This window comes from Physella acuta, unplaced genomic scaffold (genome assembly GCF_028476545.2).
Source record: "Physella acuta isolate Inbredline_101_S28 unplaced genomic scaffold, ASM2847654v3 ptg000207l, whole genome shotgun sequence".
Lineage (NCBI taxonomy): Eukaryota > Metazoa > Mollusca > Gastropoda > Physidae > Physella > Physella acuta.
Genome location: NW_026731726.1, coordinates 309,169 through 336,729, shown reverse-complemented (window position 1 = coordinate 336,729; position 27,561 = coordinate 309,169). Strand labels below are relative to the sequence as shown.

Below are 27,561 nucleotides of genomic sequence, written 5' to 3'. Positions count from 1 at the left end.
TACCAGTGTCCGCTTTCCCCCCCCCCCCCCACACACACACAAATTATCAAGTGTTCCCTCCACCCCCCCGGAGAAAAAAGTCTGGAAGAAACACTGTTTAGAGTTACTGGACAGCTTCAAATACGACTTAGTTGAGATTGTTTTATTCATAATATGGCATATAATACATAATCTTAGGTATATGAAGCCTATATATATATATATATATATATATATATATATATATATATATATATATATATATATATATAAATTTATATATAGGATACCTACATCTATGTTTATACATATATCATATACATATATACATATACATATATATTTTTTAAAATACTCTATAAATATATGTATTTAGTAAATATAACTATATATATAGTTAAATAATCTGTTAAAAAGCGAAACTTAAACGATTTTAACTAAAGTATGTTAGAGATTTCAGCCGTACTGGACTGTCTCAGTGGGTAACTGACAGAGAGAGGTTAGGCTCTATAGTACGTCGAGATGTCATTAGATTATGACATTATGGAAATGGTATTCGGCACATGTCATTATGGAGCCGTCAGTTTTTCGACATTGTCGAGATGTCGGTCGACACATGACATCGCTGAGATACATGACATAATGACAGCAACTGTCATTAGACCCACTTGGCAACTGCGAGTAAACAGGCAACAGATATGTATAGGGAAAACCAGGTTTATATTCTAACCCATCCCATAATTCACAAATCTATTTGTTTCGCTGGGCCAACATTTGCGGTTTTGATGACCGGAAGTTGTGTGTGTTGTGGGGTAAATATAGAAATGTTATCGTCGAAAGGTCAAACGGTGCAGATAAATGAACCTTCACATCGATGCGGTTAAAAATAGCTACCGTTACTACGGGAAATAAAGGGGCGATAATGGGGTGGGAAATAGAGATTTAAAAATTATCCGAGGACAGATAGCGTTTGTTGGTGTGGACAAAATACGGAAACTATAATCAAAATAAGACTGTTAATCGATAATGTTATAATTGTATCAAAATGATAACTGAAAGTTGTTTTTTTTACGTCTAGAAACGAATTAAGTTTCAATGAAACAAAGCATTACATCACACTAATAGTTAACTCTAATTTAAGTGTTATTTAAATGTTGACGTTAATAATTACCAGCGTATACTAATATATACTAGTTTCGCTAAAAATATGTACTATATATATATATATATATATATATATATATATATATATATATATATATATATATATATATATATATATATGTATGTATATGAGCGTGTGTATGTGTGCGTGTGTGTTTATATGTATATATATATATACATATATATACATATATGTATATATATATTTATGTATATATATATATATATATATATACATATATATATATATATATATATATACATATATATGTATATATATATATATATATATATATATATATATATATATATATATATATATATATATATATATATATATATATATATTTAAATATATACTAGTTGTTAACATAAACTTGATATATATTGTACACTTGATGCAATACTAATAATTACAATGGCTCACATGTAACTTTAAAAAAGCAAAATGATACGGACTTCGAATAGGGTAGATTAAAATGAGTCCTTATATTAGGCGATTGACCATGTTTTCTTGTGGTAAACCTAACTAGTTAATGTTAATTTAAAATTGTTTGATGCTTATACAATCTTCGAAAAAACGAATTACGACAACTTTTTAAAATTTTATTTTAAAAATTCCATATTTTAAAATTACAATCATTTAAATTATTATTTTTTAAAATAATCCAGGTCAATTGCCAGATAAATTGTAAATGTTTTAACCGACTGATAATTTGTGACTTTTTAAAATTAATACGAGAACGTAGATCGGTAATGTCATGGAAAATAATATTTAAAAAAAAAGCTCAAAGTACATAATTACAAACGCTTATTAGTAGGGATTGTGTATATTTCTTTATTACATCGGCTAAAATATTTTCATATACCTCACTATATATATATATATATATATATATATATATATATATATATATATATATATATATATATATATATATATATATATATATATATATATATATATATATATATATATATATACGCGGGCACGTATAGATTATAACTATACGTCTTTTAAAACAATAATATAAGGGGATAAATCTACCGTACGCATAATTATGCAACTTATATATTAGAAAAAAATAAATCTTTAAATGAAATAAAAAGACAACTTTAAAATATCTACCACTTACTTGAGTAAAGAAGTAAACCTTTTCTTAATTCCACTTTTTAAATCGCCAGTCTGTCCTGTTTATAGCTATATGAACTCCAAATTTTGCAAGAAATTTTTTTTAACAGGAATTAATTATTTTTTTAAATTTTAATATAAGAAGGACAAAAATTAACTTGCAGTAATAAAAATAACTTCTATTCTCTCAAACTTTAAACAAAAGTTGCGTCAATATCTGGAGTTAAACAATTCTTCTATCAGAAAACGTCAAAGAGAATGAAAGTTTCACTACGTTCTATAGTCTGACATTTGAAACATATGCCCCTCCACCAGCAGAACGTCTGCTGAGGCTCTCTCTCTCGGGCAGACGCAAATATACGGCAGGATTGATTGAAGCTGTCGGGAGATGACGTTTCAAAACCCATTCCACCCCGTCCGTCTTGCCGCAACACCCGCTCTCACAGCCCCCCGCCCTCCCTCGTCGCCGTACCCGTCTCGCTCCTTCCCCGGGTCGTGGTACCCGTCTTGGTCTATACCCGTCTTGGTCTATACCCGTCTTGGTCTATACCCGTCTTGGTCTATACCCGTCTTGGTCGATGTCTTGGTCTATACCGGTCTTGGTCTATACCCGTCTTGGTCTATACCCGTCTTGGTTTATCCGTCTTGGTCTATACCCGTCTTGGTCGATGTCTTGGTCTATACCGGTCTTGGTCTATACCCGTCTGGGTCTATACCCGTCTTGGTCTATACCCGTCTTGGTCGATGTCTTGGTCTATACCGGTCTTGGTCTATACCCGTCTGGGTCTATACCCGTCTTGGTCTATACCCGTCTTGGTTTATCCGTCTTGGTCTATACCCGTCTTGGTCGATGTCTTGGTCTATACCGGTCTTGGTCTATACCCGTCTGGGTCTATACCCGTCTTGGTCTATACCCGTCTTGGTTTATCCGTCTTGGTCTATACCCGTCTTGGTCTATACCCGTCTTGGTCGATGTCTTGGTCTATACCCGTCTTGGTCTACCCGTCTTGGTCTATACCCGTCTTGGTCTATACCCGTCTTGGTCTATACCCGTCTTGGTCTACCCGTCTTGGTCTATACCCGTCTTGGTCGATGTCTTGGTCTATACCGGTCTTGGTCTATACCCGTCTGGGTCTATACCCGTCTTGGTCTATACCCGTCTTGGTTTATCCGTCTTGGTCTATACCCGTCTTGGTTTATCCGTCTTGGTCTATACCCGTCTGGGTCTATACCCGTCTTGGTCTATACCCGTCTGGGTCTATACCCGTCTTGGTCGATGTCTTGGTCTATATCTGTCTTGGTCTATACCCGTCTTGGTCTATACCCGTCTTGGTCTATACCCGTCTTGGTCTACCCGTCTTGGTCTATACCCGTCTTGGTCTATACCGGTCTTGGTCTATACCCGTCTTGGTCTATTTGGTCTATACCCGTCTTGGTCTATCTGTCTTGGTTTACCTGTCTTGGTCTATACCCGTCTTGGTCTATACCGGTCTTGGTCTATACCCGTCTTGGTCTATTTGGTCTATACCCGTCTTGGTCTATCTGTCTTGGTTTACCTGTCTTGGTCTATACCCGTCTTGGTCTACCTGTCTTAATTCAATACATCTATATCCGTCTTGGTCAATACCCGTCTTAGTAACCGCCTTGCCCCATATCAAGTTTAAATATTTAAAAATTCACCCAGGATTTCACGAGGTAGAAGATATCTCAAGACGAAAGTTGCATTCATTAAACATTTTGAAGAAACACATTATTTTGTTAAAATGCATATCTAAAAAAATTATTTCAATTTATCACCCAGTTATAAGCTCAAGATAAATGTGTAATAAACACATTTACATCTTATTTCAGCTTCAGTACAATATGTCACATGGACAGGTTTAGATTAGAAACGTTGAGGATTATCTAAAAACATTTTTCTTAATTAAAGGCATGTGAATATGCATAGCTTCAGATATTGAAATAAAAATTGTGTTGGCTTCTAATTATACAATAAGCAAAATGCATTGGCGCCCTCTGCCAAAGATTTTTGGAAGTCCCTGTATATATACATATATATATATATATATATATATATATATATATATATATATATATATATATATATATATTCGCGTGTGTATGTATATATATACATAAAAATGTGCGTGTATATATATATATATATATATATATATATATATATATATATATATATATATATATATATATAAATATATATATATATATATATATATATATATATATATATATATATATATATATATATATATATATATAGGGCTTGACTAGTCTCCAATCGTCTTTCCTGTTTTAGTCGATCTATGTCGTATGTATCGAGAATTTAGATGATGTGTGTTAGCGGCTATTCTTCAGGAATTGCAAGTTGACATATCGTGGTGATAAAATTACACCTGAACCCCACCCCACACCCCCAAAATAAACCATTTAACAACAACAAAAAATAAGAAATAGCCTGGTGTTTATTTTTTACATACTAGACAGAGCAGAAAGCAAGATGAAATAATATTTCTCTAAACGCTCTGAAACAGACTAACATTTGCTTTTTTTTTTACCTTTACATTAAATACATCTTTACAGGGGCGGCTCCATATATTTTAAAAGGGGAACGGAGTGTCAGTTATTTAGAATAAGCGTCTGTGTACGTATGTAATGGTGTAAAGTAAAAAATTAAGTAAAGAATCCTCTTTATACCTAGCGATCCATTGGGGCAGGTGAAGTAGAGTTCATATATTTCTTGACCTCGGCGTTGAAGGGAAGGTGTGGTCAGTACTATGCCCAACCGTCTTTATTTTCCCTAATATAAGTTAGGTACCCACTATAGCTGGGTGAACTCTGGGACGTTGTACTGACTTGGACCCGGATTCGAACTCGGGACCTTCGGGTTACCAGCCTAGCGCTCTTAAGATGGGAATATCAGTAATTTATAATACGCGTTTGTGTACTTACGTAGCAGAGCCCATGCGTAATTCTACGTGTTTCAATGGGTTTTTTTTTAAATATAATTCTGCTGTTTAGTAAATAGAAGGAACGACACCCCACCCACCTTTCTTAAGCCCCCCCCCCGGGCACGCCCCTGTTCTATTATCACAACACGCAGACCTTTATTTAAAAAGAGAAGGAAAAAAAACATAATCGGGCATCCCCCGGAAACGAATAACAACAAATTCTCCCCTTAATCACAACTTTGGAAAATACACAGGCTAGCGCGCCCAACAGCTGGGGGGAGGGGGGATAGGAGAGGTAATAAAAACAGAGGTTAATGACGTAGTGGGTGATACTGGGGAACAGATTATGACGTATGGGATGCGGGGTATCCAGGTAACAGGAGCGTGTGTGAGGGTGGGGGTGGGGAGGGGGGAAAAGAGAGAGAAAAAAAGTTGATTAAAGGTAAATAAGGATTGGTCGTCACTGATAGGGGAATAGGGATAAAAGAAACACGTTTTACCTGTGGTATCATCGGCGGGGGGAGGGGGGGGGGGAGAGAGGGAGAAGGGTCCTGGTAATTGTGTCCATGGAGGGGGTAGATACACTGGGCAACATTTGTTGATCCGTTGGGCTATAGAATAAAATTGATACCTTTTGGGCTATAGAATTATTGTGACACCTTTTGGCCCAGAGAATAAAAGTGATGCGTTTGAGGTTTAGAATAAAAGTGATAGCTTATGGATCATAGAATAAAAATAAAAGGGATACCTATTGAGCTATAGAATAAAAGTGATACCTTTTGGGCTATACAATAAAAGTGATAGCTTATGGATCATAGAATAAAAATAAAAGGGATACCTATTGAGCTATAGAATAAAAGTGATACCTTTTGGGCTATACAATAAAAGTGATAGCTTATGGATCATAGAATAAAAGTGATAGCTTTTGGCCTATAGAATAAAAGTGATAGCTTATGGATCATAGAATAAAAATAAAAGGGATACCTATTGAGCTATAGAATAAAAGTGATACCTTTTGGGCTATACAATAAAAGTGATAGCTTATGGATCATAGAATAAAAGTGATAGCTTTTGGCCTATAGAATAAAAGTGATAGCTTATGGACCATAGAATAAAAGTGATAGCTTTTGGCCTATAGAATAAAAGTGATAGCTTATGGACCATAGATTAGAATAAAGGTGATATGTGTGTTTACAGAATGTGACTAGAACTTTATGACCGACCAATCTCAGACAGAAACCCAAGTTTTTTAAGTGCCAGTTTTCATACTTACCACGTAAAATTTAAGCGATTTTTTTGTTCTATATTATCCCTCAGTCCACGCAGCTCTGATGGATACCTAACTTACGTTAGGCAAAGCAAAACATATCAACTAACATATCAAACTAACATAGCAAGCTAACATATCAAGCTGACATATCAAGCTAACATGTGAAAAATAATTACACCTTTATCTTTGTAATTAACTATGGTAGCTATTAACGACGTCACTGGGTGATCAAGAAAAATGTTTTTAAAATTATAAAATCCTCACTGAACTGATAGCAATTTCTCTCCTGTAAAATTACTTTTCAAATCCCGATACTGTCAGCCCATTCAATTGATTTACCAGTTGTATCGTTTGTCTGGAGCTGTATACTGGGTCTAGACAGGAACGAATGAACGGCACAGATTCCTTCAACGAAGGGGGGCGATGGAACTCACCTGCACAGGTACCTCATAGAGTACAAGTGAGAGGGGGGGTCCATTTTTGTGTTTGTATCGACTTGAATCCTAACCTTAACTCCTAACCTAACTTTAAACTACTTAACGTACCCCTTGTCGTAACCTGGGCCAAAATCTTAATAAAGATTGTTTAACCTTCACCCTGATTTATACCCTAACCTTACCCTGCTTTAACTCTTGATTCTTCTTTCTTCTTCTTCGTTCTTAATTTTAGTGTTGAATGGTGATTCCCCCTAACACAATTAAGGATACGTGTCAACTGGTTATGAGCCATTTAGACCGTTGACTCCAATTTCAGCCTGCTTTGTTTTTTTTATTTGCTTCCATAGCCTTTGTCCAACCAAGAACAAACTACAAGGCAGCAGTTGTTCGATTTTAGAGTTGTCTCTCCTAGAAGAGTTGCTGTCCCAGCTATCGAGCCTCACCTGCCCGGGGGTTCGAACTCGGGTTTTGTGGGTTCAGCAACTACAACGTTTTTCTATGCCAAAATTCCAATAAAACTAGCGCTAAACCCAGCCCTTGTTTCTTGTCTCTAGCTACTTTTGTCTCTAGCTATAACCATAATACGAGATCTTATTTCCAGGTTTTTTTTTTTTTAGACAAGTTATTTTGTAGTGCGCCAGGTAAAACAAAAACCTATTGTACGCTCTGTACCTGGTAGTGCTAGGAAAACAGGATAGCACCCATAGCAACAATGTCCAAATTGTCTTTTTTTTTAACAAGTTTTTAATGTGTTGAAACTTGTGAGCGATATTGCCGTTTCGTCTAGCTAGTCAATTTCAAGATCTGTTCACAATTCAATGTGACAAAAAAATTGCTATATAAAGCTCTAATTATTTATCGCACTATTAATAATATTGGATGCATTCATTTGGTGCGCAATTTCAATAAGCTATGTAATTCTATTCTATTTAAATAAAGGTATGTGATTCAGATTTTTTTTTTTATAAAAAAATATCCACCACTGTTTTAATATGTAGATCTAGACTGTTAAGAAAAGCGTAGACCGTTCATAAAATTGTAATAGAAATGTTCAAAATAAGGTAGCGATGTATAGATGTTTAAATAGTGGTGAATTATTGAATATATTATTTTCATTTTTTGTTGCATATAATGAAAGCTTCTTATTAAAGTCTTTTAATTTAAATTATATAGATCTAGCCTAATAACTAATGTTAAAAAAATATATGTTTTAAAAAGCCAGAAAACACTATCTCAATTTTATCAACTTTTATTAAAATTGTGAAAACGCCTCAAATATTTTGAAACCAACTGAATGCATGAATACACTCCAGACATATAACACACAACTGACAAAATGATTACAGATATCTCCCAACAGTCAAGGTAGTTCCTAGTACAGTAAAGTCTTGCAATCAAAACGGCTCCAACAGAAGGAAAGAGAAAACATGGCGGATGAGAACACCGGAAACTTGTTGAACTAGCTTCTTTTCCCGTAAAAAATAAAAAACGGGATCAATTAAAAAATACATTTGTACTATTTTAAGAAGTGAAAAAATTAACAAAATAAATGTACTTATTTGAGTCAACTTTAAATAAAATAATGCTATTTCTTGATGTAAACTAACTTTAAACAAAAGTACGAATATTGTCTTTGCAAATAAGTTTTACATTTTGTAAATACTGCATTTTTAAAGCTATTTAAAGTTTTTCAGATATTTTCTTAACATCGTGCTGGACAGTAAATTCAAGGCATAAAATATTCAATGTTCTTGTGAAAGACTGAATTTGTATATCTAACTATAAAAAATGTGGTTGGCCTTTGAGTGGGACATTTAAAGGAATGACCCCTCTTCCAACGTGACAAAAACTCCAACTTGAATGTATACAAAAAGAAACACAACAAAGCACTAACGGATCTGGAAGAAACAACGTAGCCATTTTAAAAGGTGGATTAGATTAAACGTTTGTGAAAAAAAAGGGTTGGTAGTTCATTGATAAAAAGCTTATCTTGAAAAATAAAATCGTACGTTTGATAATTTTAGATTATGTATTCGAGTATGAAGAGGTTATTCTTTTCTTTCTTTGAAAACAAAAGGTTTTTAGGTATGGGAAAAATAATTAACAATGGCTTAATAGTTCTGGTTTTTAAGAAAAACTGATTAATTAAAAAAAACTAAGATCTATGGGATTGTTTTCAGCCACCAAATTGTACACAATTCATGAAATACGTGTAAACAGCAAAGAATGTTTTAACATACGAAACTTGAGTCAAATTCAACATTTCTTAACAAACTTAGTGAAAAATATATATAATATTCTGTAAAATACAGCGCATTTAAAGCATTTACCTAGTTAAGAATGTACTGAAACTAATCATAGAAAAATTGATGTAAAAAATGGATGTGCTTATCATAACGCTGCTCTGTATTTTAATCAGTGCAGAAATATTTTATCGTATGTAACATGCATCAGAGCACGTATGTTATTTTCATACTGTGGCATGGCTATGGCAACCAACTGAATAATGTTACAATGAAAGATTGAGTGAAACACATATTGCTAACTACAGCTCAACAGCACGAATGAATGTACAAATAGAAGAAAAAAAATTAAACCGCAATTTAGTTTCGGATCTTTAAAAAAAGAATAACCATAGCGCTATTTTGGGGAAGGTTTTCCATGAACGACTTGCAATACAACAGGTACAAAAGGAAATGAGCATTTAGTTTGGCCTGCCAAAGCACAATACAATGAATGAGTACAGCTAAACCAAAGGTTACATTTCAATGCTCGAACGGGCAGAGTTCATACTCCAATAATCTATGTACATGTACAGCTGCAATCTCTAGTATCGCAAGCCTAGGCCTATACACTCACTTTAAAAAGGCCCGATAGTTAGATGCAAAATCACAGAAGACGTTTAAAAAAACCGACAGTTTTGACCTTTTCGTTATAAAAGATAAAAACCCATCTTATAATGATTCTGCAAGAAACGAATACGACAATTATCTTGTTCTAATTGTTTAAAATATAGTGCATTATTTTCTACAGGACATTGCAAGATTAAACAAATACAAATGTAATGTGTCTTTTGAATATTTAAAAACAACAAACATTCATTCATCAGTTTGCTAGAAAAAAATCAAAGGCATGTGATCAAAGTAACGGTCTGTAGAAAAAAATGCAACTTTTCTTACCAATGTAATGATATGCAAATCAATTAGGCAAGTTTTTATTTTTAAACAATTGATAAAAGAACTTTTTTTTTTCTTGAGTTGCCATTAACGAACTATAGGTACAAGGCTATTTACCAAGAACTATATTAAAAAAGCCAAAATAAATTCTCTCTCGTGATCTCAATATCTACATTGGTTTAATATTTATATTAGTATGAGTCTCTTTACCACAAGCAAAATGTATACAAGCAATTGTTTCAACAGTTACATATGTAATCACAAAGTTTTTCATTGATAATTTGAGATCACATTAGTAAAAGTATAGGTTAAATATATGCCTCATGTAAAATGAAAGTACCATCATATTTGAGAGCTACCATACAATTTAAAATATTAAAACCAACTGAAATCACGATTCTTTGTTATAGGAATAGAGGGTTAATTGTAAAGTATTTACAATTTGAGCATTCCAATCTTTAAAAAAAAAGGATAATTGTAGCTAAGGTAAACGGTAAAGTTACAAATGAAATATTTGAGTCACGTGCAAAAAAAAAATGTGCATTTGAGATGACGCTTGAAACATCATTTTTTAAAGTAATAACATGAGGAAATAAGATGTCATTAAAATGCTGCGTCGATTTATTACAAGTTTTATTTAAATCACAGTTATGCAGACACAACCAATCAAATGACATGTGAGTATATACTACAATATATACCGTCACCTTGGTGATATAATCATGTAAATATGACACGACTACATACTTAACACAAAAATTATCAACTTTCTAGTTAATCTTGATCGGGTAACACCTGTTTTTTTTTTCCTTTTACATTTTACAATCAACTTTTAAAAAACATAAGTCCATTAAGCGGTGTCAACTATCAAGATTAAAACATGAGAACGTATGTGCATATATCTTCTGGATATAACGATGCGTACGAAAAAAAACACATCCCTTCGAAATAGTTTTTTTATATATATAAATGTTGGCAGTTTGTATTTGAAGTCCGATTCGATCACTTTAAAAAAACAGAATGAATATGACATAAAACGTAGACTATGGTTTTGTCTGAAGAAAAACGTAGAAAAACTAAAATTTATTTTCAGGCTTATCGAACCTAGTGTCTTTGGCTCCGCAGCCGTTACCCTCAGAAGCGCTTCCCTTGGGAATGATGCTGATCAAGTTGGCTTTGTTAGAGCCCATGGGTTTGTTGCTGCGTCGCGCAGTTTGTAACTGTTCTCTTGACGACATAAGGAATTCCATTTCCGGCCAAGAGAGTCTGCCGGTGCCACAATCCTCCGGCATCGCACGACGCACTGGAAGCATGTCTAGCATTTCCGGGTGCATGTCCGCCGAGGCGGGCCATTGCATGAACGTGGCGGTTTTCGTGTTTGGGTCAGGGTTGTTGGGGGCGCCATTTTGGAGGTTGGACATGTCCGGGTACATTAAGTTGACTTCCGGGTTCATGATGTTGGGGTCAGGGACGTTTGAGGCGGTACAGAAGCCGGTGATGTTTTCCATGCTGACGGCTTTAGACATAAGGGAGTTGGAGAAGTCGTGGTCAAGGTCCTGGTCCCAAGGGTTGGTCCTGGTTTTGATCAACCTAGGGCACACATTATCGTCGAGTGATGGTCGCATTCCAAGAATTGGAACCGTGAATTCTTCAGAACCGGAACGCATTTTGATAAAAGCGGTTTTGCTTTTCATTCCACCGGATCGAAGTTGTCTGCTAGACTTGTCCCCTTGCCCGGTGGAGCTGAAATCGTTGTCGTTGGTGTTGATGGTGATGATGTTGCTGGTGTTGACGTGGGGGTTGCTGCTGCTGCTGTTGTTGTGGTTGTTGTTGGGGTGCGGGGACGTCATGTTGACCGGCATCTGGTGGACGTAGACCACACGGGACATGTCCACGAAGGGGACCCGGATCATCCCCTGGGGGAACCGTGACGTCGACGCCATGTTCGACATGACGCCTTGGATCGGAACCAGGTTAGACTGCCGGTTTGAGTTGGGGGATTGCGGCGGCATTAGAATATTCGGGACGCAGTACATCTGCTGCGCCATCCCCATGGATGTCTGCAACTTCCCGCCAGCCATTTGCATGCGGGACAACTGACCGGTGGTTAAAGCGTGAGCCGTGGCGCCACCTTGCTGCAGCATTTGACCACTCATCAATACCGACGGCTGGGACGTGACGCAATTTTCCGGCATTCGGATAGAACCGGCACCACTCGACGGCTGCTCCTTGTTCGGAAACAACCCCAACATCTCTCGAAGTCTTCGATTACTCTCCTCCACCTCCGCTTTTATTTTCTCTTCATTCGCCTGCTTCACGCTGTTCGCGCCAAGAATCATACGTGGTCTAGGCGGCTCTTCGATTCTTGTCATATTCATACCTTGATTCTGTTCCATCTGCTCCTTCGCATGCATTTGATTACCATACAACCTGCTGGAGCCATTCGATCTAAGCGCCGCAATATCCTGATCACTCAGTAACATAGTCGTCCCATCATAATTTTGCACTTGAACGTATTTATCATTGGAACCGCTTCCGTTATCGATCTCATACTCATTCCCACACCCCTCTTCATTCACCATCTCATGCCACGGCGTCTTACTATTATCCAAGTATGTCTTCTCCAAATCCTCTGAAATCTTGAAAACCGATTCCTCGGCTTTACTCACCCTGGCCTGTTGTTGTAGTGACGTCAGCTGCGACATGGACGCGCTGCCGTGAGGGGAGGGTCTAAAAATAGACGAGGAACTGTTCGGGTCACTGAACGCGCGGTTCAGGCGTAGCTTGTTTAAGCTATCCGCCGACTGGGGCGCCATCTCAGTGGGGCTGATGTTCCCATCTTTGGTTTTATTTGTTTCGTTTTCGTCGCCCGATTTCCGTCCGCCCATTTGACTTTCCACGTTGTTCTGGGATGAAAACATCTGTAAAAGATTTGAACGAAATCGTAAGTAAATGCTAGCATCTAGTGTAAAATTAAATTATATTAGAAATTTTACATTTTTACAATGTAAATGCCTCATAAAAACAAAGCAAATAAATTATTTTGTAAACTCTTCTCACAGTAAAGTACACAACAGATATACAAAAGCTTAAGATAAGACAGTGTGTAAGAACATGTCTGCGAGTAGGGGCAGAGGTGTAGAGAGGGGGGGGGGTACGGAGTGCCCCGGGTGACACCATTTAGTGGGGTGACACCAAGGCAAAAAGTAGCAAAATATATAGAGAAAAATTTGAGGGGGGGGTGTAAATCGAAAGTTTGAGGGGGGGGGGTGCAAAGCGAAAGTTTGAGGGGGGGGGGGGTGCAAATTGAAAATTTGAAAGTTTGTCCCCGGGAAGGGTCGCTACATCTCTAGGGGGGGGGGTGACACCATTAAGTGCCGCACCGGGTGACACCCGACCTCGCTACGCCACTGGGTAGGGGTAGATAACATAACATAACATGACAAATTTCCTTGTCTCAGATGGAGCAGTTAAATCTGGGACTACTAACGAACCAATGATTCAATTAAAATTTGTGGCTATATTATCTGCCAACCTTGTTGCCAAGGGACTGCATGGACTGGGAGAGCGGGTTGTCGCAACAGGCAGGGTTGCCGCGTTTCTCTTCACCATTGTTTTGTCTCCCCTTCCAAGACCTGAGAAAATTGTCTGAGAGGTGAATAAATATACAAGCTATTCTCTAACTGGGGAATACAAACTATTCCCTAACTGGGGAATACAAACTATTCCCTAACTGGGGAATACAAGCTATTCCCTAACTGGGGAATACAAACTATTCCCTAACTGGGGAATACAAACTATTTCCTAAATGGGCACTACAAACAATTCCATAACGGGGGAAAACACACTATTCCCTAACTGGAGAATACAAACTATTCCCTAACTGGAGTATACAAGCTATTCCCTAACTGGGGAATACAAACTATTTCCTAACTGGGCAATACAAACTATTCCCTAACTGGGGAATACAAACTATTCCCTAACGGGGGAATACAAACTATTCCCTAACTGGGGAATACAAACTATTTCCTAACTGGGCAATACAAACTATTTCCTAACTGGGGAATACAAACTATTCCCTAACTGGAGTATACAAACTATTCCCTAACGGGGGAATACAAACTATTCCCTAACTGGGGAATACAAACTATTTCCTAAATGGGGAATACAAGCAATTCCCTAAATCGGGAATACAAACTATTTCTTAAATGGGCAATACGAACTATTCCCTAACTAGGGAATATAAACTATTCCCTAACTGGGGAATACAAACTATTCCCTAACTGGGGAATACAAAATATTCCCTAACTGGGGAATACAAACTATTCCCTAACTGGGGAATACAAACTATTTCCTAAATGGGCACTACAAACAATTCCATAACGGGGGGAAAACACACTAATCCCTAACTGGAGAATACAAACTATTCCCTAACTGGAGTATACAAGCTATTCCCTAACTGGGGAATACAAACTATTTCCTAACTGGGCAATACAAACTATTCCCTAAATGGGGAATACAAACTATTCCCTAACTGGAGTATACAAACTATTCCCTAACGGGGGAATACAAACTATTCCCTAACTGGGGAATACAAACTATTTCCTAAATGGGGAATACAAGCAATTCCCTAAATCGGGAATACAAACTATTTCTTAAATGGGCAATACAAACTATTCCCTAACTAGGGAATATAAACTATTCCCTAACTGGGGAATACAAACTATTCCCTAACTGGGGAATACAAAATATTTCCTAAATAGGCACTACAAACTATTCCCTAACTGGAGAATACAAACTACTACCTAACTGGTAAACAAATATACACAATTCCCTAACAGGTAATTACATGCTATTGCCTAACCGGTATATACAAGCTATTACCCGACCACTATATACAAGCTATTCTCTACCGGGTTAATATCTATAAAAGCTATTCTCTATTTAGTAAATACAACCTATTCCCTTATGGTAAAATGGTGAATAAATAAATACAAACTATTCCTTTACTGGTGAATATACAAACTATTCCATATATAAAAATCAAATCCCTATCTGACGAATAATATAACGGTTGATTATAATCTATTCATGTGCCGTGTAAAAATCAATTTTGTTATACTCAAGTATTGTAAATATAAACAATATACTATCAAAATATGAAATAAAGTATGAGGGTACAAAACAAGACTAGTATCAGCGTAATACAGTAAACTAAGGTGAGAAACTAATTAAACACAATTAAATGACACGTATGTGCTGAGAGATATTTAAGTTTGAGAAAGTGCATATTTGGCAATACAGAGTTTTTTTCAGGCATCTTTCGGGGAGGGGGGAGTGCCACGGAACAGGTTCAAAGCTACCGAACCCAACCATAACGAAATAATAAGCAAGAAATAATTTATATGGAAAATATATACCAGTGTCTGCCCACTCCTTCAAACCCAACGAAGTTTTATATGCCCTTGCCCCTAGAAGAAAAAAGCCTGAAAGAAACCCTGATACAGATCTAAGCAAAGCATACGACAAAGTTAAAGCTACGAGTACATATTCCTTTGATTGGAATCTTCAACAGCTGAAAATACTAACCAAGTATTCTGTCTGCAGTCCTCACTGTCATAGAAAAGACCGGAATCTTCCGGCTGCTCACTCTGTCCCCGGCCCATCAAAGAACTGCTCCCACTGTTAGCCATCTGACGCCGCGGTTCCAGAGAGTAAGACGAGCCCTTGTTGAGGTAGGAATCCGAGAACTTGTACTGGCCACTGATGGAGGCGCTGCCGAAGACTTGCTGGTCAACGACCTGGGACATGTTGTTCTGGGTGGAGGTCAAAGGGCACGTGATGGACGAGGCATTCCAGGAGAAGTCGCGGTCGCTCTGGAGGTTGGAGAGGAGGCTGGTTGTCATGAGCTCGTTGGGGGTCATCCGGGGGTTGTCGACGGGCGAGCGGGGGGAGGGCAGGTAGCTGACGTCATTGGTCACAGGGGGGTTCTGTTTCCACTGGTACAGCCTTGACATTCCTGATGGGAAGATATAACAAAGCAGTTCATTAGGTCACGTTAACAAACTTTGGATTGGTACATGGACGTAACAAAGTAGTTCATTAGCAAAAATTAACAAAGCTTAGAGTGGTAGATGGACGTAAAAAAAGCAGCTCATTAGGTCACGTTAACAAAGTTTGGAATATAAGATGGACGTAACAAAGCAATTCATTAGGTCACGCTTAAAAAGATTGGAGTGGTAGATGGACGTAACAACGCGGCTCATTAGGTCACGTTAACAAAGCTTGGAATGGTAGATGGATATAACAAAGCAACTAATTAGGTCACGTTAACAAAGCTTGGAGTGGTAGATGGATATAACAAAGCAACTAATTAGGTCACGTTAACAAAGCTTGGAGTGGTAGATGGATATAACAAAGCAACTAATTAGGTCACGTTAACAAAGCTTGGAATGGTAGATTGATATAACAAATCAACTAATTAGGTCACGTTAACAAAGCTTGGAGTGGTAGATGGATATAACAAAGCAACTAATTAGGTCACGTTAACAAAGCTTGGAATGGTAGATGGACATAACAAAGCAACTAATTAGGTCACGTTAACAAAGCTTGGAGTGGTAGATAGACATAACAAAGCAACTAATTAAGTCACGTTAACAAAGCTTGGAGTGGTAGATAGACATAACAAAGCAACTAATTAGGTCACGTTAACAAAGCTTGGAGTGGTAGATAGACATAACAAAGCAACTAATTAGGTCACGTTAACAAAGCTTGGAGTGGTAGATAGACATAACAAAGCAACTAATTAGGTCACGTTAACAAAGCTTGGAGTGGTAGATGGACATAACAAAGCAACTAATTAGGTCACGTTAACAAAGCTTGGAGTGGTAGATGGACATAACAAAGCAACTAATTAGGTCCTGTTAACAAAGCTTGGGGTTGTAGATGGACATAACAAAGCAACTAATTATGTCATGTTAACAAAGCGTGGAGTGGTAGATGGACGTAACATAGAAGCTCATTAGGTCACGTTAACAAAGTTTGGAATATAAGATAGACGTAACAAAGCAGTTCACTAGGTCACGTTAACAAAGCGTGGAGTGGTAGATGGACATAACAAAGCAGTTCATTAGGTCACGTAAACAAAGATTGGAGTGGTAGATGGACATAACAGAGCAGTTCATTAGGTCACGTAAACAAAGAGTATAAATGGACTTAACTAAGCAACTCATTAGTTAACGATAACAAAGCGCGTTTGTATTAGCTGGATATAACGAAGCAGCTCATTAGGTAGAAATAAAGTATTGAATAATGTATTAACAAAGCAGTTGATTAGGTTAAGGTAACAAAACATAAAATAAAGATTGACCATCAAAGCAGCTTATTAGATTCAGATAAGCATGGATTAGTAGAGGGATTAACAAAACAGATCACTAGGTAAAGACAAGCATGGATAGTAGAGTGATTAACAAACAGATTACATGGTAAGAATAAAGCCTGGTTTAGTAGAGGGATTAACAAAACAGCTCTTTAGGTAAGATAAAGAATGGATTAGTATAGGAGTTAACAGAATTGTGTCATGATTTGGGGACAGGATAGGATGCCACCTAGATGTGTTGTATGATGATTGTTGGTCCTCTAACAGGTTAAATAAATATTGGGTCGAAATTGTCACATGTTATGTCTGTGTTAAAATCGTCACATAGGTTGTCTGTGTTAAAATTGTCACATGTTATGTCTGTGTTAAAATTGTCACATAGGTTGTCTGTGTTAAAATTGTCACATGTTATGTCTGTGTTAAAATTGTCACATGTTATGTCTGTGTTAAAATTGTCACATGTTATGTCTGTGTTAAAATTGTCACATGTTATGTCTGTGTTAAAATTGTCACATGTTATGTCTGTGTTAAAATTGTCACATGTTATGTCTGTGTTAAAATTGTCACATGTTATGTCTGTGTTAAAATTGTCACATAGGTTGTCTGTGTTAAAATCGTCACATAGGTTGTCTGTGTTAAAATTGTCACATGCTTTGTCTTGGTTAAAATTGTCACATGATTTGTGTGTGTTAAAATTGTCACATGTTTTGTCTGTGTTAAAATTGTCACATGTTTTGTCTGTGTTAAAATTGTCACATGTTTTGTCTATGTTAAAATTGTCACATGGTTTGTCTAGTTTTAAATTGTCACGTTTTGTCTGGGCAAGAAATGTCAAAAATGTATATCTTATACTATCTGCACAAATCCTTAGCACCCAAATAACTTGAAGGCATGAATAAAAGCGACAATAACACTATCAATAGATCTGTTTCTATACGTCTTAGACAACAGCTTAGATGATACAATGAACGAGAACATAAACAAACAAGGTGACAATATTACAGAGCCAATTCTCAACTTTAAAAACCCAAAGAACTTATTTAAAAAAAACATTGGGTCATGTAGGAAATAATAAAATAGCCAAGGGTGAAAAAGAAAGGTAAAAAGATCACAAAATTCCATTAGGTACAGTTAACAAGGCGAGGGAATGATGGATATGCCATATATCTATAGGTATCGTTAACTAAAATCGGAAATGAACTGACCACACAACTCTATTGAGTAAAGTTAAAGTTTGGGAATAGCGGATAGACCATTGCGTTGGTATTAAGCAGGGGTCTCCAAACTACGGCCCGCGGGCCGGATGCGGCCCGCGAGGTCCTCTTATCCGGCCCGCGGAGATATTTTTGTCCAGGAAAAAAGCGTTTGTTGGTGCTGGCTGAGGAACGTGGCCCAGAAAAATCAAAAACATGCCTGGAAGAAACTAGCCCCCGAACTGAAATTTGATAGTTAATGTGGCCCTCGGACTGAAAAGTTTGGAGACCCCTGGTATTAAGGTATAGACAAAAAAATTTTTATTTACACTTAAAGCGTAGGAATACTATATAAAGCAACAAAGTAGTCTATGAAATAATATAGTTCATGAGTGTAAAAAAATTGGCCTACTTACGCGACCCCTGATCTGCTGCCATTGATGACTGCATGTGCATGAAACTGTCCGTGGTATCAGTTCTGAGACCCGTGTTTTCTACAGGCTCGGAGTTGAGGGAACAATTGGTCAGACTATTCCAGCGGTAACGTGAGTTGTAATCCTCCAACCCGCTGTCTCCATTACTGCGGTTAATGAGTTCAAATCCTCTTTGATTGGTCGAGGTGTTAAAAGTCGGACTTTCTTGAGAATTCTCCACCACTGGGTTAATCTTCAAGATGGGACGTTGTACCGATTGTCTAGAAGCGTCTAAAGTAGGTCGGGATGTGTCTGATGACGTCCCGTTCTGACCAATCTGACCAGCGCGAGACCGAGCATAGGCCCGCCTCAGACGTTCTTCGATGGTCAACCCGGCAGTAGCGTTGACCTCGTTCTCGTACATAGGCCTTGAGAGTTCGGCCCAGGAGCGGCTAGTATCGGAGCAGCTGGGCTTGTCGTCCAAGGGCTGGTTGAAGCCGCCGTAGGGTTGTCGTTCTTGCTGGGAGAGCTCCCCTGAGCTGAGGTAGGATTCTTGGTCACTGGGGTAGTCGTGGAGCGACTCCACGGACAAGGTCATCCGGTTGCTAGGGTCAAGGCAGGCATAGCTAGCCTGTGGAAGATTGTTTTAAAAAGGGGTGTATTCTAAATTTGATTTATTTTTTAAAAGGTAAAACTTGTTTATTAAGAGCATTGTTTATGTATTATTTTAAGCAACGCTTTCATTTAATATATAAAAATACATAAGTTCACATGACTACAATCATATTTTCATATCGGGATTTTTCCTAGTACCTCTGTTAGATTGAATTTTTACATTGGTTAGGCCAACGGCTTCGAATAGAGGTAGATGATGGTCAGGGCTAGGGTTAGGGTTAGGGCTATTTATATGGTTAGGATAGGATACTAGCATTAAAAAAGCGCAGAAAGCGTGCTAACCTGTTCACAACGTGGATTAAATTATAAAATAAATGTATACTCACTGTGTTTATATTGCACTAGTATGGTAAAGAAATAAAAATTGTAAACTGCATAGCTTTGTAAACATATATTGTATGCTTCCCCACCATGACAAACATTATATTTTAATTAGTCATCTATTACATTAGAAGCTACAGTTATTTTGATTTAATGTTGGATTATAACTAAATATGTTAGTTAAACATTACCCCCAATAATTTATATCCCCAAAAAAATAAATTTGGACCCCTGGTATGTTGACCCCATCCAAACGACCCCATCAAACAAAACCCCAATCAAAAGTTGACCTTTAAAGTCCGGTTAGAGGTGGGCATCTCAGAAAAGCCAGAGTTTGATTGGTCCATGTAGGAACCAATGGAAGACAGCCCTTGCATGTTGTTGGAGGGGAAGTAATCAGAACTCATCTGAAATAGCAGAAATGGTGCTATTTAGGATCTATTGGTCGAGGTGATTCTGGAAGAATCTTGCTCAAGTTTTTAAAAAGTGGGAGGGGAAACGCCGTGGCTAAGCGTTAGAGCACTAGACTGCTAACACGAAAGTCTCGGGTTTGAATCGAGGTTCAAATCAGTTGTATGTACTCGAGTCCATGTTAGAGAAAGAGAAGGCGGCTGGGCATAGTGCTGACCACACCATCCCTCATTAGGTAGTGACTCAAAAATGTTACTATTGTTACTTGACGTAAAAATGTACATATATAAACGAAGGTTGGTTCTATCTATTAAACGTTGTCTGGATTACAGTCAAATACTATGGATAAGGACATTACTTTCTTATACGATTGTACGTTAATCTTGTTCTAAATAGGGATATCGATTGTCACAAATAAAGTCTAAGATCGTCTCTTTAGGGTCCATAGAGTTGAAACTTACAGGTTATTTAGATGGGCTTTTGTTAGAACACTGCAAAATAGTTCACTGAATTTCAAAACTATGCGTCTAGTTATTTCGAAATACGTTTTATTTTATTATGTCTCAGCTAAATTAATGAAATTAAGAGCTTACGATTAATATATAACTAGAGGTTTTTTTTTTTAAATAGCAGACCTTCGCACAAACAAAATTAAACAGTCTACAAAAACTAACCTAAGAGGGGTAACTGAAAATTTTAAGACGTTAAAATAAGTTCGGAGTTATTGGCCATTATTAAGAAAAAAAACATTTGAAATTAAAACAGTACCTGATTCGTGTTTCCGAAAACATCCAGTCCCATCTGACCTGACGCCATGGTGCCAGAACCATAGGATGATGAGGACTGGGAGCTGGAGGTCAGCCTTGACCTTGGTGACGTTGAACCACTCCCGCCACCTATACTTGGGTACCAGTTTTTCGACTGGTCGTTGGGCTGGAACCCATACGCTTTGTTGCTCGTCTGCGCTGCTGTTGGCTGCTGGCGCTGTTGTTCCTGTTGGTACTGCTCCAGCAGCTGCTGTTGCTGTTGTCGTTGTTGCTGCTGCTGTTGCTGCTGCTGTTGGTGTTGTAAAATTTGCCGCTGGAGCTGTTGCTGCTGTAAGAGTTTTTGTTGGTGTTTTAGAAAAACATCGATGGAAGTTTTAGACTGCTGGGCGGTGACGTCACTGAAACTTTTCTGTTGGGTGGCGTCGCTCCAACTAGGAACAGTACTAGCGTCTGTGGAATGTCGATAAAAATTGTCGCCTGCGGTTAAAGTATCGTTTGGAAGTTTCAACAAGCCTTTTTGAATTGGCCCGACGGCTGTCTTGTTGATGATAGTTGTAGAGCCGCCATCCCCTAAAACGAGTGGCTCGCCCGAAGATTTCATACTATGGTTTGAACTATTCATAGAAATAGGTGTGTCAACGTCCCCTAAGCGAAGACTGTTTGTATAAACAGGGCACTGTTCGCAGTCGGTGAGTGTCGTGTCCTCGTCTGTCGTGTTTAGGTCGTCGTTTTTAAATTCTCCGTCATCACAAGTGTCGCTCGGTTCCGTCAATGATGAGTCATCCGTCTGCTGGTCAGTTTTGTCGTCTGATACGAGTGATGTATCAGTGGAGTTCACTGGCATTGACTTGACCGCCTCCACACGATCGCTGACTTCTGCCAAACCTGCCTTGCGTACAATGTTCGTTTTGTTCGGGTGTGGCCAGAGTTTTCGTATCGATTCGGTCGTCGTTTTTTTCAACAGCTCGAGGAATTCCGGGTCTTCTCGTGAATCATCGGAGAATACCGGAGTCATCCGAGCAAGGGGCAGAACAAGTGGAACGGATTTGGTTGCTGTTCTTGAACTTATCGCCTCGCCTAGGCTGTCTCCACGACCACATGTCTTGCGCAGTTGATCAAGGTAAGACCGATATCTGTGGAGTTCCAATCAAAACATTATATCTTAAACATATGTTAATTATAATTAAAGACCCATGTACATTATTATAGGAGACCGATATCTGTGGAGATTCAATCAAAACATTATATCTTGAACATATTTTATTTTAATTGTAATAAAGAAACGTATACATTATTATAGGAGATCGATATCTGTGGAGTTTCAATCAACAGATTATTATCTGAAACACGATAATTGTGATTAAAGAAACGCGGGATAATGGTTAAATGCATTAAGCCAGACAGCTACTATGAAGGTATTTGGTTTAGTTCTAGGCATTCTGGGGAAAATGGTTGTAAGACAATACTGAGTATGTCAATATCGCTGATAGGGTCAAGGTCAGGTCAATGATATACGTTTAGGTGAAGGCTAAAGCAAAATTTACCATTGTGATACTAGTAACAGATTTGATAAAACATACCTGTGTTTTTAAATTATAAGTAGTGATCGTTAGAATGGTATGGGATCTCTTGACTGTAGATCAGCTGCTAAAGCTTTGATATTAGCGTGACTTAATTAAATCATGGAGTAATCTTAGCACTTATATGAGCATGACTTAACTCATAGCGTAATCTTAGCTCTTATATGAGCATGACTAAAATCATAAAGCCAAGATTATAGTTATAGATGCATGACTTGAATTATGAAGTCAACATAATTGTTGTAGGTGCATGACTTACATTATTATTGAACATAGTCCTGATTGGAACATGGCCAATACTATAGAATTTTCAATGCTTATTATAGGAACATGACTTAATAAAGCCAACACAGCTTTTGTCAAAAAAACTTCCGCTGAGGGGATTCATTTCGCTTGTGCTTATTAAAACTTGGTCCTAACGTATTCGAGGGTATGGTTTTGTACAACTCTAACCCTGGTTTTTACCCTAGATATGAACCTATCCCTGCTCTGACTCTAGTCGTATTATAAACGTAATAATGACCTTAAAAAAAGTGAGAAAAAAATGTAAATTCGATATGATATATTTACTGCCTAATCAGAGGTGGATTATTTTAAACTGGGATCATTGATTGGAAATTAAACAATTTGAGCTTGTGAGTTTAAATTTAGTCATTTCTAGTTATTAGGATAAGGGTTTAGGTGATACAAAAGTTTAGAATTTGAGTTGCGATTTCGGAGATATTAGCTCAACGGTCACATGGGCATAATGTAAAGTAACGTTCGGGTCTGACGGGCAGAGGGCAGGTGAAGTAGAGTTCACCAGTTTTAGTTTAACTCGGCATATAAAAAAGATAAGAGTTGTCTGCACAATGACCAGCCACCTTTACTTTCCCTAAGTCTCTCTGGTACCCATCAGAACTCTGTGGAATCAAGAAACGTTCTACTGACACGTACCCGGATTCGAACTCGAGACATTCGGGTTTCGTCGCATGCTCTACCATTCGACCACATCGTTCACGTGGGTAGCATGGCTATTCGGAAACAATCAGCTTTTGGTTGAGGGTAACCTTAACAGAGTTCTGGCACTAGACTCACGTGTTTAAATAGTTCGAGACGAGGGTGCTGGCATGTGCTGTCGACAGAAGAGTGTTGCCAAGCTGAACTTTTGTCGTCTGCTGATTATTCTCCTGTGGGGAGCAAACGCGCACCAAATCGGCAAAAGTTCTGGGGAAAAATAACGAATGTAAGCAAAATACACACGTCGCTTAACTTAATTGTTCTTATCCTTTAAAGGATATTTATTACGTGTTCGTTTACCTAGTATTTCAAATTAGGATGCTTCGCTGTTAAATATAGTTCTAGCACTGGCCATTATCGTAGCCCTAATTATATCACTAACCTGTGGGGTTAACTGTTATTAATTATAACGATTTTAAGAACATATGGATTAGGCTTGTTGATATAAACATGAATGGCACAAATATTTCACAGGCTTACATTTTTTTCTGCCACAGTAATGCCGTTTGATGGGGATATGAAAGAATGGACATAGGATTTTGTCAAAGAGCTAACTTTGTTTATATGTTTTTACGCAATTCCCGATGTGAAGTATAAGATTAGGAAGGTTACAGAGTGTGTGTTAGGGTCCAGGTTAGACTCAGGTCCAGATTTAAATTAGGACTAGGGCTAGTAGGGTTAGTGCATAAGCTAGAATCAGGGTTAAGGTCCAATCTACGTTAGGTTTTAGATAGGATTAGGGCAGCGGTACTAGCATAACTATAACCCCGAATACGGTCTGCTGACTTATGTACCGATTGCATGGGCTGTGTACATGTAGATCTTGTGAACATTAAAAGCTGTTACAGTATTAGATAAGAATTCATTTCTATGCCCCTATCACAGTTAGGGCCATGGCTAAAATTAAAGTTAGAGAAGGAGCTAAAGTCAGGATCATATTACTGATATTGCAAAACTAATTAATCAATACTACTTTGGGAGCCAGTAACCTTATGGCCATGTGAAGTCTCTTCACGCGATTGGAATGAGCTAAAGTCAGGGTTATAAGATGTATCAGGGACAGGTATCAAGTCAGTGAAAGCTAATAGCTTCGATAAGCTTTTAAGCGTGCTTTCAACTATCAAACGAATTTAGGGATAAGGGTTAGCCTCGATAGGGATTGTAACGGCTAATCCAATAAAGAAATGATAACAATAGAAATGATAAACTTACACTTTGGAATCGAATAATTTTTGTGTTACCCCAGCAGCTTGAATCGAACTATCAGTTATAACAATCTGAAGTTTTAAAAAGCGAGAAATAGTTTTAAACTAATGGGCTTATTGCCTAAGAAATGATAAGCACTATGCACACGATGTTTTAATGTGGTAAACAAAGTTTTATAACTACGTGTGCACGAAAACCCACAATGATAGTCTACTCTTTATTGATTATCCATAGGTAGTATCTACTCTTTATTGATAATCCATAAGTAGTTTCTAGTAAACTAGTATCCACATATTTAAATCCATGAGTATAGCCAATAACGGTGACGTTAAACTGAAGTTCGTTCTGCTTTAGGCTTATGCTTAATGTTAGCTCAGTGTTTATGATTAGCACCAAGGTTGAAGGTTAAACAAATTTAAAGTGGCAATGGTTACTTGCGATATAAGCTGCCTGAATGTGGTATGGCTAACCGACGAGTGAGCCATGATGTCAAATCGTCACCATATTTTTCACAACTATTTAACACATCTTCAAGTCAGCTATTAATCTAACTCACCTTTTAAAGTAAATATTTAATATTAGGCTTATAAAATAGTGGCACTTTAATCAAAATCTCAATAAGGCTACAATTAGTATTCAATTCTGAAAATTAACTTGATTTACATAAACACTAACATAAATATAAAAACAAAAAGATTTCATTCTAGGCGATTCAGTACAAATTGATGTTTCAAATTTGATTTCCAATTTCATTACATTCGGTTTACTTCAAGAAAGTGACTACATCTTGTGTCCACGTGAGTATGAAACAAGTACCCCGTTCTGTTAATGAAAGTATCGGAATCAAAAATATAAAATGGCCGACCCCTACCTGAAGTTTCTTCTGCTGGTCGCCGCCTTTGTCAGCTGATTCGCTCAGAGCTAATCTGACGATGACAGATAAATATGAAGAGATGTACCCTAACACATGCGGCTGGCTAATATCATTTGCTTTTTATAAAACATGACGGATAAAATGATCTATTCCAACGGAAAACTAGAGAAGATATGAACTCTTTAGGTTCACAAAGTGAAAGGGGCAACGCGCAATGACGTATGTGACCACGTCACTTTGGGTACTAGTTACAGGGAATTCCCGAAATATGCCCTAATGGTATGCCAAAGAGTGTGCATTTACTATGAAATGCGCACCAATTAGGCTATTGTTTAGCACGCATTTTTATCTTGCATAAAACAGGTGCCCCTTCATTCTTTTTACTCGCGCGAAAAATGCCAGAAACTCCCGCGTTTTATTGAGTGAATCGACATCTCCTAGCAATGGTGGAATTATTATGTGAGCAAAATAACAATTGAATTAGTTATTAGCGCTTTGACGCCACCCATTCAATACACAAATTTTACATTAAGCATTTTAACAAACAACAATGTTCATATCTTAAAAAATAAGGCTGCACATGCTCAGCCACACTATAAAATACACACACTATTCCATCGTAAAATGGTATAGTGTGTGTAGGACCAAGAAAAATATATTTTAAACATTTCAAAAGATTAAACGGTAGATCTAGATCTTTTTCATTTTTTACTCAAAGCTGTTTGCAAGTAACAGGTATTTTTTACGCAATAAACGTCGTTTACTATAAAGATAATGCTCAACGTATAAACAAACGTGTGCATATAATAAGTTATGATTTATTTCTGAATAAATGGCTTGTTAAGACCCAATTGATTTAGTATTTTATTTTTAACATAAACTTCCAAATTTCCTATTATTAGTCGTATATTTCCTAGTGTACAATAGTGTTAGTAATGTTGATTGTATGCATAGCTTTTAGTTTCGTATTGTTATAAATACGTAGAAATCTATACACAAAACTTATGAATGAAGTTAAAAAAGCTTACAAGGTTAGATGTAAGTTGATGGAAGGTTAAAAGGACGAGATATTTGCACGAAAAATACAAACGGTAACTTTCCGTTTCTAGTATTGAAAACGTAGTCTTAACTATGGTAATTAAGGTAAAGATAGTTAAGGCGTTAATTATTAGTCAACTCACCCTTTGCTACTGTCCCATGACGCTCCGGTACAGACACCATCCCCGTGTGAACCGTGTGTGGATCGAATCAGTTTCCCCTTCCCCCCGGGTTTACGTTGCATAAACACTACAGCCTTCGACCGTGACGGTTCTTCTAGAAAGGATTTCGAGCGAGGTGCCGTTCCGCGCCGTCTGCTATCGCCGATTTTTTCGGAATCAATACTACTTTGGGAGCCAGTAACCTTATGGCCATGTGAAGTCTCTTCACGCGATTGGACAACTGTTTCTCCTTGGCTATCGTCCCCTTGTGAAATTTCTTCTTGTAATTTAGAAGGGTCATCTGAGGAGAAGGTGTCCATTGTAACATAATGGCCAAAGTATGATGAATGTCGTCATTGCGAATAGTTCAAAATGGTAAACAAAGACGCACTAGGAAACACATGGTTGCTGAGTTAAC

At 37.5% G+C, this 27,561-nt stretch overlaps 2 protein-coding genes across 5 annotated transcripts in view; both read right to left on the bottom strand.

Annotated features, from left to right (window-relative positions):
- Positions 1-2,576, bottom strand: part of LOC131937306 (protein Wnt-2b-like) — a 28,657-nt gene extending 26,081 nt beyond the window's left edge. Inside the window, exon 1 of the mRNA XM_059294587.1 lies at positions 2,280-2,576. The gene's annotated coding sequence lies outside the window, so the exon portion shown is untranslated. The remainder of the gene's footprint in view (positions 1-2,279) is intronic.
- Positions 2,577-9,101: 6,525 nt separating this feature from the next.
- Positions 9,102-27,561, bottom strand: LOC131937311 (uncharacterized protein DDB_G0283357). 4 transcript variants are annotated; one of them, XM_059294594.1, is made up of 10 exons: positions 27,126-27,561; positions 25,942-25,996; positions 25,077-25,141; positions 23,943-24,071; positions 21,287-22,418; positions 20,398-20,514; positions 19,115-19,742; positions 15,717-16,146; positions 13,663-13,762; positions 9,102-13,048 (listed from the first exon to the last, which is right to left on the bottom strand). In XM_059294594.1, exons 1-10 carry the CDS (start codon positions 27,461-27,463, stop codon positions 11,204-11,206), a joined length of 4,839 nt encoding a protein of 1,612 aa, XP_059150577.1. In that variant the 5' UTR covers positions 27,464-27,561; the 3' UTR covers positions 9,102-11,203. The 4 variants fall into 4 exon arrangements, with proteins under 4 accessions (XP_059150577.1, XP_059150578.1, XP_059150580.1 ...); XM_059294595.1 differs by having other exon boundaries at positions 25,942-25,991; positions 27,126-27,292; XM_059294597.1 differs by lacking the exons at positions 25,077-25,141; positions 27,126-27,561 and having other exon boundaries at positions 25,942-25,981.

Excerpts from the sequence above, each read along its gene's own strand:
- LOC131937311 (XM_059294594.1), bottom strand. The coding sequence starts at position 27,463 with ATGGACACCTTCTCCTCAGATGACCCTTCTAAATTACAAGAAGAAATT. Across the intron at positions 24,072-25,076 it reads AAATTATTCGATTCCAAAGT|AACTTTTGCCGATTTGGTGC; the intron begins GTAAGTTTATCA and ends ATTTTTCCCCAG. Across the intron at positions 13,049-13,662 it reads TGCAGTCCCTTGGCAACAAG|ATGTTTTCATCCCAGAACAA; the intron begins GTTGGCAGATAA and ends AATCTTTTACAG.